Source organism: Gigantopelta aegis, chromosome 11 (assembly GCF_016097555.1).
Source record: "Gigantopelta aegis isolate Gae_Host chromosome 11, Gae_host_genome, whole genome shotgun sequence".
NCBI classification, from domain to species: domain Eukaryota; kingdom Metazoa; phylum Mollusca; class Gastropoda; order Neomphalida; family Peltospiridae; genus Gigantopelta; species Gigantopelta aegis.
Genome location: NC_054709.1, coordinates 33965846 through 33977627, shown reverse-complemented (window position 1 = coordinate 33977627; position 11782 = coordinate 33965846). Strand labels below are relative to the sequence as shown.

At 34.7% G+C, this 11782-nt stretch overlaps 1 protein-coding gene across 1 annotated transcript in view; it reads right to left on the bottom strand.

Annotated features, from left to right (window-relative positions):
* Positions 1 to 6420, bottom strand: part of LOC121385426 (homeobox protein Hox-D4a-like) — a 23461-nt gene extending 17041 nt beyond the window's left edge. Inside the window, exon 1 of the mRNA XM_041516103.1 lies at positions 5527 to 6420. Within this exon, the coding sequence (XP_041372037.1) occupies positions 5527 to 5932 (406 nt within the window). The 5' untranslated portion in view covers positions 5933 to 6420. The remainder of the gene's footprint in view (positions 1 to 5526) is intronic.
* Between the last annotated feature and the right edge of the window lie 5362 nt (positions 6421 to 11782).

The following is an 11782-nucleotide window of genomic DNA, read 5'->3' as shown; positions in this document are numbered from 1 at the left end:
TTTAATAATATACTGTCAAAACGTACACTTTACTACGTGGTTTTCCACATATGTATACATGTATTGTTTAATAACGTACTATCAAAACGAAAATGTCTCCTGTGTTGGCTTTGATACATAAATTTATTATTTAATATACTGTCAAAATGTACTTTACTACGTGGTTTTCTACACATGCATATTTGTATTGTTTTATAATATACTAGAAAACTATACAAACGTAAATGTTTACTTATTGTTTTTGATAGATAATTTTGTTGTTTAACAATATTCTATCAAAAAGCAGAAAGTTTACTATGTAGTTTTCCAAGCATACTTCTTTTATACAAAAAAAACAAAACAAAACGAAAACAAAACAAACAAACAAAATTATGTAGAATGTTTATGTTTTGGCTACATAATTTTATTGTTTAAATTGCTATTAGTCTAATATTATATATTGTCAAAACGTGCAGTATTTACTTATTTTGGGATTCGATAGGTAATCTGATTGTTTAATAAAACACTGATAAACGAAGCGTTTACCACATGGTTTTCGATACATGTTTAATTAAATTGTATTGTGTAATAAAACACTGATAAACGAAGCGTTTACCACATGGTTTTCGATACATGTTTAATTAAATGTTATTGTGTAATAAAACACTGATAAACGAAGCGTTTACCACATGGTTTTCGATACATGTTTAATTAAATCGTATTGTGTAATAAAACACTGATAAACGAAGCGTTTACCACATGGTTTTCGATACATGTTTAATTAAATGCTATTGTGTAATAAAACACTGATAAACGAAGCGTTTACCACATGGTTTTCGATACATGTTTAATTAAATCGTATTGTGTAATAAAACACTGATAAACGAAGCGTTTACCACATGGTTTTCGATACATGTTTAATTAAATCGTATTGTGTAATAAAACACTGATAAACGAAGCGTTTACCACATGGTTTTCGATACATGTTTAATTAATTGTATTGTGTAATAAAACACTGATAAACGAAGCGTTTACCACATGGTTTTCGATACATGTTTAATTAAATCGTATTGTGTAATAAAACACTGATAAACGAAGCGTTTACCACATGGTTTTCGATACATGTTTAATTAAATGCTATTGTGTAATAAAACACTGATAAACGAAGCGTTAACCACATGGTTTTCGATACATGTTTAATTAAATGTTATTGTGTAATAAAACACTGATAAACGAAGCGTTTACCACATGGTTTTCGATACATGTTTAATTAAATCGTATTGTGTAATAAAACACTGATAAACGAAGCGTTAACCACATGGTTTTCGATACATGTTTAATTAAATGCTATTGTGTAATAAAACACTGATAAACGAAGCGTTAACCACATGGTTTTCGATACATGTTATTGTGTAATAAAACACTGATAAACGAAGCGTTTACCACATGGTTTTCGATACATGTTTAATTAAATGTTATTGTGTAATAAAACACTGATAAACGAAGCGTTAACCACATGGTTTTCGATACATGTTTAATTAAATCGTATTGTGTAATAAAACACTGATAAACGAAGCGTTTACCACATGGTTTTCGATACATGTTTAATTAAATTGTATTGTGTAATAAAACACTGATAAACGAAGCGTTTACCACATGGTTTTCGATACATGTTTAATTAAATCGTATTGTGTAATAAAACACTGATAAACGAAGCGTTTACCACATGGTTTTCGATACATGTTTAATTAAATGCTATTGTGTAATAAAACACTGATAAACGAAGCGTTAACCACATGGTTTTCGATACATGTTTAATTAAATGTTATTGTGTAATAAAACACTGATAAACGAAGCGTTTACCACATGGTTTTCGATACATGTTTAATTAAATCGTATTGTGTAATAAAACACTGATAAACGAAGCGTTAACCACATGGTTTTCGATACATGTTTAATTAAATGCTATTGTGTAATAAAACACTGATAAACGAAGCGTTAACCACATGGTTTTCGATACATGTTATTGTGTAATAAAACACTGATAAACGAAGCGTTTACCACATGGTTTTCGATACATGTTTAATTAAATGTTATTGTGTAATAAAACACTGATAAACGAAGCGTTAACCACATGGTTTTCGATACATGTTTAATTAAATGTTATTGTGTAATAAAACACTGATAAACGAAGCGTTTACCACATGGTTTTCGATACATGTTTAATTAAATCTTATTGTTTAATAAAACACTGATAAACGAAGCGTTTACCACATGGTTTTCGATACATGTTTAATTAAATGCTATTGTGTAATAAAACACTGATAAACGAAGCGTTTACCACATGGTTTTCGATACATGTTTAATTAAATCCTATTGTGTAATAAAATATGCTGACAAAATATGGTCTTTACCCCATGACCTTTTATTTAAATTTGTATTGTTTGATAATATGTAGTTAGATACATTGACCATCAACTGAGTTTGTCGACGGAAGATGTATCGGACTAGACAATATACAGAACAACACACTATCCTTGCTACTTGATTTTTCGATAAATACTGCTATTGTTTAATAATATACTGCCAACACCTACAAATGTAACTTCGTGAATTTTCGATAAATATTGCTACTGTTTAATAATATACTGTCAAAGCCTACAAATTTTACTTTGTGATTTTTAGATAAATACTGCTATTATTTAATAATATACTGCCAAAACCTACAAATGTTACTTCATGATTGTTAGATTAATATTGCTATTGTTTAATAATATACTGCCAAAACCTACAAATGTAACTTCATGATTTTTCGATAAATATTGCTATTGTTTAATAATATACTGTCAAAACCTAAAAAAAAATTACTTCGTGATTTTTCGATAAATATTGCTATTGTTTAATAATATAATGAGTAGATAATATACAGAACACACTATCCTTGCTCGTTGACTTTTCGATAAATATTGCTATTGTTTAATAATATACTGCCAAACCCTACAAATGTTACTTCGTGATTTTTCGAAACATACTGCTATTGTTTAATATACTGCCAAAACCTAAACATGTTACTGCATGATTTTTCGATAAATATTGCTAATGTTTAATAAAATACTGCCAAAACCTACAAATGTGATTTTGTCCTCACGTTTATTGTTTTAGAAAAACTGATACATACGCTTACTGTTTAATAATATACTGTCAAAACATATAATGTTTACTACGTGGGTTACGATATACTGTTATTATTTAAAGAAACACTGCATGCCGTTTTGCCACTGTAACATGTTTCAGGCTAACAAAGCCATATTCTCAAATAACATAACATATCAATTACAGTTTCGGGTTTATAATATCAGTGGCTTTATATTCCCTGCGTTTATGACCATCCTAATGTTTATAATAGCTCAAATTTTATTTTCCTCCAGCACGTTCGACATATTAACCAGAATCCATTCTGAACAGCCGTAATCACTGCAACTATCACAAATACATTGGATACACAAACAGTGATATTTAAACAAGCAAATGTAGTTATCGATTAATAAAGATGTCATATTAAAATAGCTAGCAGCAAAGTCAATAATGTTCCTTTAATGTTTCACATACATAATGTAACAACTGTCCTCGTTGTTTTTTCGACCTAATTTTGGGACTGACTTTTTAAAATAATATTTATTGCCAAATATGTTTAAACGTAGCTGCAGGTATACAAATGTATGATCAACAGAGGTGTTTTAACAATTAAAAGTTACACCTTAAATATATTTTCTTGTTTAAAATATCAGTGTCTGTATATTGAATGTGTTTTTAGTCATCCTAATGTTTGTAGCAGATTTCATGCATGTGTATATTTTTGTCGTACGCAAAAAAAAAAAAATTGATTTATTAATCATCGGCTACTGGATGTCGAAAATCGACAAAAGCTTAGTATCGACTCAATCGTATCGACTCATCCAATATAAGAACATGATAGTTAATACATGTCTTGGCTGGGATCGATCAGTCATATCGACACAAGCGAAATATCGACTCAGGAAAGATCGACACAACGGTGCTCGACTTTATATACAAAGACTGAAATCCGAAAAAAAAAAAATGCATTTGATATATAATTTTAGTAATTACAAATATTTTTTTTGTTTTATCGGAAACGTGTTTACAACACGTTACTGCTCCAAACTGAACAGTCTGTTTAACCTAATCTTAATATTAAAGGGACTGCCCCGAGATTGGTGCACTGCAAAAATTTTCCGACTAATAAAATATCTTAACAACTAAAATTGCATAGGAAATATATTTTCATGTTTTGAATATCAGTGTGTATATTTGATGTGTTTCTGGTAGTCGTGATATTTGTAAGTATCCCGAACTGGATTTGGTCTCCAAAGAAAACAATATTATATTGGACGACTATAAACACGTTAAATATTTTATACATACAAATATATTTAAAGGTACATACCCTAGTTTTTAAACACTGCAGCATATTTTTCAATATTAGAGCCGTTTATGCTCACTGAAATCAAACATTACTTATATTTTATTGTTTAGGTTATCCATTTCCATACAAGCGAAGTGTTTCTGGTCATCCTGGTGTTTCTAATACCACAAAATGCATTTTTCATATTTTAAAAACGCTCGTGCGTCTGAGAAGTAACTGTTATGGAGTCACGTTTTAGTCTATTTTTAAGGGCATTTCAACGTCACACACTCTTGTGTCACTTTGCTGTATCCAAATTTGTTACAGGTTTGTAAATTAACCAAACTTAATGTCCATTTTTACAGGTTGAAACTAGAGTCTAGGTGAAAATTATGCCTAATTACACTCATTAAAACGTCTCTGTTATTTGGCAACATTTTTAAGTAACAGACCATAGTTTGAACCAGTAAAAATGGACACTAAATTTGGTTAATCTTCAAACCTGTAACATATTTAGATAACGATATAATATAGTAAAACACGAGTGTGTCGTTAAACAGTAGATTAGAGTTTGTCTCCATAGCCATTACTTGTCAGAGGTACGTACGTTTTTAAAGATGTTAAAACATGTATTTTATGGTATTAGAAACACCAGGATGACCGGAAACAATTTGCATGTACGGTAATGGATAATGTAAACCATAAAATCTGAGTAACAATGTCTGATTTCAAATATCAAAAACGGATTTTATAGTAAGATACGTGAGTTTTTAAAACTATGAAAAAATTTAATTTGATGGTACTAGAAACATCAGGTTGACCTGAAACACTTCGGATGCACAAATAATCTAAACAATAAAATATAACTAATGTGTAATTTCAATGATAAAAAACCGTCTTTTATAGTGAAAAATACGAAGATATCTTTCAAAACTAAGGTCTGTCATTTTAATAGCGAACATACGCCGTAGTGTTTAAAAAACCCCAGGGTATGTCACTTTAACACCTGTACGAAACTCTAGACTGTCCCTTTAAGAACCAGAAATCAAATACACACACACCGACACAGACACACACACCGACACAGACACACACACAGACACAGACACATGTATTCCTCTCACCTGGCACTTGGGATTTCTTCATCCACGGATATATCACAGGATGGCCGTTCTTTTTCATTCGCACATCCTCCCCCACCCCTGTCGAGTGTTCAACCAGCACCGCCACGCACGCCGGCGGCGACGCATTGGGTGGGGGGCTCGGGGTGAGGTCTGTCTGGGGATAGCCGTTCGCGCATTGCGTTGGAACCGCTCCGGAGTGCGCCGAACAACTGAAATGCGACGTAACTGTCGGTTTCTCTTCGTACCTCCTGCTATCTGCCGATGTATATCCGTAAGCATTGAAATTCTCCCGATAGAAATCTCCCCCATGCGAGGGAATATAACTTGATTGGGAATATTCCTCAAGTGGTGGGAACTTCGGTTCAGGGTACGGCGTCGGGTTCATCAAAAACGAACTCATGGTCATTAATTTTCGCCGTATCGGTAGTAAATAATTTCCTTCTTGTGCTCCACGCGTATTCCAGTCAGTTAACTCCGCCCGGTTCGGGAAAAATATTACCTAAGCACGTGACCGCGTCTGCCAATCGCTGCTGGCCGCCGGCTAAAAACCGAGTTATGAATCATTTGCAACTGACAAGCGCTGGACACTAAATTTACTATATCCCACAGCAATTCCAACCGTTTAGGGAGCAATCACGCTCGAGCTATTGAAGTCAATAAACTCATCAGGGATAATAGCGATATTTCATTTGTTTGTAAACAGAATCACACTCGCGGGTTGACGGGCTATTGTGTTGATCCCACTAATGTGTAAGCGAACAAGAGAGGAATCGGCGAAGAGATATAAATTTCTTTCCGATTGGGAAACAATCGACAGTCATAAATTCTCCCCCTCTCTCTCTCGCTCTCTCGCTCTCTGTCTCTCGTACTAAGCAGGTGCCTGGGAAATTGACAAATGAAACTGACGCCGAATTGCTGTGAAATAGATTCAGAAAAGCTTAACTGTCGAAGATTTATTATTTTTTCTCTCTTTCTCCCTGTCCCCTTCTCTACATGGTCTGCCGCAGATATGATAGGACCACTAATGAAGGCACTGACCAGTCGCTTATTACACGTATTTACGCAATTTTCAGCTTAACATCTTCTTAAGGAATCTATTTCTGTGAAATCGGTTCAGGAAATTGATTACTTTTGTTGTAGGAGGTCGACTGATTTTTATCACTTGCTGCGCGGTCTGCGAGAGGCGAAACACGGGGCTGGGAAGTTATCAGCCATTGGTGCCAGTCCTGACAAGTAATCGCGAAATCCAATTAGACAAAACACATTTATTTTAAGAGCTTGCTAAAATGAACAAATTACTCCATTTCACTTTCTGACACTTGTGCCCACGTGGGGTGAAATGTACAGCGCGTGTCACCCCTTCCCGCCTTGTGAGTACGGAAGCAACCTTCGGAACAATTTCACCAACTGATCTGTCATTCAATCTTACAGGAAAAAGAAGCGAAAGAAAGAGATAGCGAGAGAGAGAGAGAAAAAAAAAATGTTGAAATTAACACGGCGAACCGTTATGTAGTAAATCGTTTTCTGTCGTACATTTCCTTCCCCGTGTCTTGTTTTATGTTACATTCATCATCTATATGATCTTAGCGGATGCTGGACCCATTCATTCGTTCGTTTGTTCGTCCTTCTGTCTGCCAGTTTATTTGTTCGTTCCTCTGTCCGTTCTGTCTGTCTCTCTCTCTCTCTCTCTCTCTCTCTCTCTCTCTCTCTCTCTCTCTCTCTCTCTCTCTCTCTCTCTCTCTCTCTCTCTCTCTCTCTCTCTCTCTCTCTCTGTGTGTGTGTGTGTGTGTGTGTGTGTATGTGTGTGTGTGTGTGTGTGTGTGTGTTTGTATGTGAGTATGTGTGTCTGTATGTTTGTTTTGTATTGCCTCGTTTTGGTTTGACTTGAATTGTTTAGTCTGGGTGTTTTGTTGTTATTTTATGTGTTTTTGTGTAAAATATAGTTTAATTTGATTGTTTGATTGTTGTTTGTTTTGTGCTGTTTTCTTTGCTTTTTTTTTTCGTTTTTGTTGTTGTTTTGTGTGGGTTTTTTTTTTTTTTTTTTTTTTTTTTTTTTTTTTTTTTTTTTTTTTTATGGGAACATATCCGCACACTGTCTGTGACTGATGAGAGAAATTGAAATTCGGCATACACATCTCTTTGGGTGTCTGCATCTAGCAGTCTGCGACAATATGTGGCCTGTTACACAATTTATGGAAGCCAGATTTTTATTTCAGTAAATATATGGTGACCATTTTGCATTTTCCAAGGACAAATAATTAATCTATGGCATGATTTTTGTTGGTTTCTAATGTTTTGTTATATTTATTTATTTATTTAGTATGTATTTATTATGTATTTATTTTATGTATGTATTTATTTTGTGTTTTGTTATATTTATTTATTTATTTATTTATTTATTTATTGTTTTCCACACTTTTTATGAAAGAAAGAAAGAAATGTTTTATTTAACGACACACTCAACACATTTTATTTACGGTTATATGGCGTCAGACATATGTTTAGGGACCACACAGATATTGAGAGAGGAAACCCGCTGTCGCCACTTCATGGGCTACTCTTTAGACAGGATAGCACATACCACAGCCTTTGATGTACCAGTTGTGGTGCACTAGCTGGAGCGAGAAATAGCGCAATGGGCCCACTGACGGGGATCGATCCCAAACCGATTGCGCATCAACACGTTTTATGAGTACACAGTTTCTGATACCTCTAGGCTATTATTGTTTATTATTTATTTAGTTATTTTAGTTATTTATTATTTTATTTTCCCACACTTTTTATGAGTAATCAGTTTCCGATACCTCCCCGTCGGTCGACCCATTGAGCTATTTCTCGTTCCAGCCAGTGCTCCACGACTGGTGTAACAGAGGCGGTGGTATGTACTATTCTTTCTGTGGGATGGTGCATATAAAAGATCCCTTGCTGCTACTCGAAAAGAGTAACCCATGAAGTGGCGATAGCGGGTTTCCTCTCTCAATATCTGTGTGGTCCTTAACCATATGTCTGACGCCATATAACCGTAAAAAAATGTGTTGAGTGCGTCGTTAAATAAAACATTTCTTTCTTATCATGACATCTTGATAAAACGATGGAATGGAGTGGAACGTACTACCCACAAATTTGTAATGGAAGGCAGAAAGAAACTTCTTAGAAAAAAACTGATGTCACCAGAGGCTCGAAAGAGAAGGGACCAATCATATATTAATTCGCCTTTCATACTGGGTAATAGGTTGGGTAGGGGTAGGGAAGGGTGTATATGTGTCAAATGACGCAACTCCCCTCCGCTGAGGATAAACCCTTTTTTTTTTTACATAGTGCAATATTAACCTATTCTTATATGCATCCTGGAAAAATGTCGAGAAAAGGGTCCACTAGCAGCCCCACCCCCACCCCCACCCCCCATCTGGGCTGCGTCTCGCCCCTATTCTAATACCAAGTATATGTTGCACGAAAATGGACAGAAAAAGATTTCGATGTTAATTTCAGATGCTTTAAAGAACCGCCTCGGTGGATCCATTCACCTGAGTGGGATTTTTTCTCGCTCCAACCAGTGCACCACAACTGGACAAAGGCCGTAGTATGTGCTTTCCTGTCTGTGGGAAAGTGCATATAAAAGATCCCTTGCTGCAGTAGGAAAATATAGCGGGTTTCCTCTGATGACTAAGAGTCCGAATTAGCCGATGATTAATTCATCAATGTGCTCCAGTGGTGTCGTTAAACAAAACAAACTTTTAACTCAGTTGCTTCAAAGTCAACAAGAAACAAACGACGACAAGAACAAACAAACAAACAAACACAATACAAAATTGTCTAGATACAGTTTTCTATTTTTCTCGTTTTTGAAACACCATCTGCAATTTTCTCCGACTCTACATTTCAGCTTTTGACTGATGAGGCGGATTAACAGCAAATCCGTTTATGTGACCCCCCTCGTATCTGTCTGGGCCTAAATCAGATAATTATAGATTTTTGTCCTGTCCGATATGTCAAGCCATAAGTCACTCCACTGGTCTCAAACCATAGGCCAGTCTCAAGAGGACAAGTCTACGATTCGTAATAAATAAATAAATAAATAAATAAATAAATAAATAAATCGGTCAATCAATCAATAAACAAAAATCTAAAATCTTTTAATCCATTAAAACATTTTTTTTTAGAAAGTAAATAATTAAATAAAGAAGTAAATACATTAAAATAATAATAAAATAAATAAATAAATAAAAGTAAAATAAGTAAGTAAGTAAGTAAGTAAGTAAGTAAGTAAGTAAGTAAGTAAGTAAGTAAGTAAGTAAACAAATAAATAAATAAATATATAATAAAATAAATAAATAATTTTAAAAATAAATAATAATAAATAACTCCTTTTATAAATATCTTCCCATACGTTATTATATACTAACAGATAATAGGTTCATATAACTTTCAGGTCACACACCACCATTAACTTTTGCAGTCTTTTCTTCTTTTCATTCTTTCTTGTAATGATATCACCGGGAGATGTTTGCTGCCAGGATGAATCTCACAGTGACACGGTGGGATTCCTGGTCTCCATAAAGTTTTTCTTCTGTGTTTTTTTTTGGTGTTGGCCGCTGCAGTCATGTCAATACAATATCTAAGTTAAAATGTATTCTGTGAAAAAATACAACAATATAGAGGAGGCTACATGACTGCTATTTAAGACGTACGCTCCCTTGAAAACTACCATGCAAAAGATCAACATAGGTTAACCAATAAAGGTTTGCCTTATCCAGCCTTGTGCCATACCATCGTCTTATCTTGCTATTATATAAGTGACAGCATAATATCACTTCCAAGAGAGGAAACTCGCTTAATTTTTCCATTAGTAGCAAAAGGTAAAGTAAAGTTTGTTTTGTTTAACGACACCACTAGAGCACGTTGATATATTAATCATCGGCTATTGAATGTCAAACAATCGGTAATTCTAACTCGAAGTTAATAGAGGAAACCCGCTACGTGTTTTCAATGAAGCAATTTCCCACAAACAGGACAACACATACCACGACCTTTGACCAGTTGTGGTGCACTGGTTGGAATTGGGAAAAAAACACAATCAGTTGTACGTATCCACTGATGTGGGTCGATCCTGCGACACAAGCACCTCATTTGAGCGCTCAACCGACTGAACTATCTCCCGCCCGCCAATTAATAGCAAGGGATCTTTTATATGCACCAACCAACAGACAGGATAGCACACACCACGGATTTGGTATACCAGTCGTGGTGCACTGACAGGGGATCGATTTTAAACCAACCGCGCATCAGGCGAGCGCTTTCAACACCCACAATAAATATATATATTTTTTTAATTATTATTTTTATTATTATTATTTTTATTTATTTATTTTTATTTTTTATATTTTTTTGTGGTCTTACCTCATCAATATTGATAATTCATTTCATGCTGCAGATTCCATAACATAATTTATTATTATTATTTTTTAAATCTAGAACATACAAACATAACAAGTGTGAAAGTACCGTTGAAAGACGCATTCACAATTCAACCTTTACCGGTACCCCCGTGTCATCAGTTTCCGTTTTAATGACATATAATTTCCGCATTTAAATATTCACCAAGTTCAAAACAAACACGTGGAATAAAACGCAGTCTCTTTTTGCCTGTTTAGCGACGACACACGACAATCAACGACTATGTGCGATGACAGACGACAATCAACGACTATGTGCGATGACAGACGACAATCAACGATTGAAAGCAAATATATGCCATAACATTTTAATCATTAGCGGACTCATTTTGTTCCCAAATCATTAAGTGCATCACGACTAGTATACAAACGTATACAAAAAAAACAGAAGACAAAAAGACCCCCCCACACACACCCCCACACACCTAATAAAAGTTAAAGTTTGTTTTGTTTAACGACACCACTAGAGCACATCGATTATTGGATGTCAAACATTTGGCAATTTTGACATTTAGTCATAGAGAGGAAACCTGCTTCATTTATCCATTAGTAGCAAGGACTTTTTTTATATGCACCATCCCACAGACAGGATAGCACATACCACAGCCTTTTTATATACCAGTCGTGGTGTACTGGCTGGGACGAGAAATAGCCCAATGGGCCCACTGACGGGGATAGATCCAAAATTGACCGCGCATCAAGCGAGCGCTTTACCACTGGGTTACGTCCCCCAACTCACCCGAATAAAGTTTTGTTGCTAATGGAAAGTTGAGGTTTTCCTTTGAAGACGGGAATGGGAGATA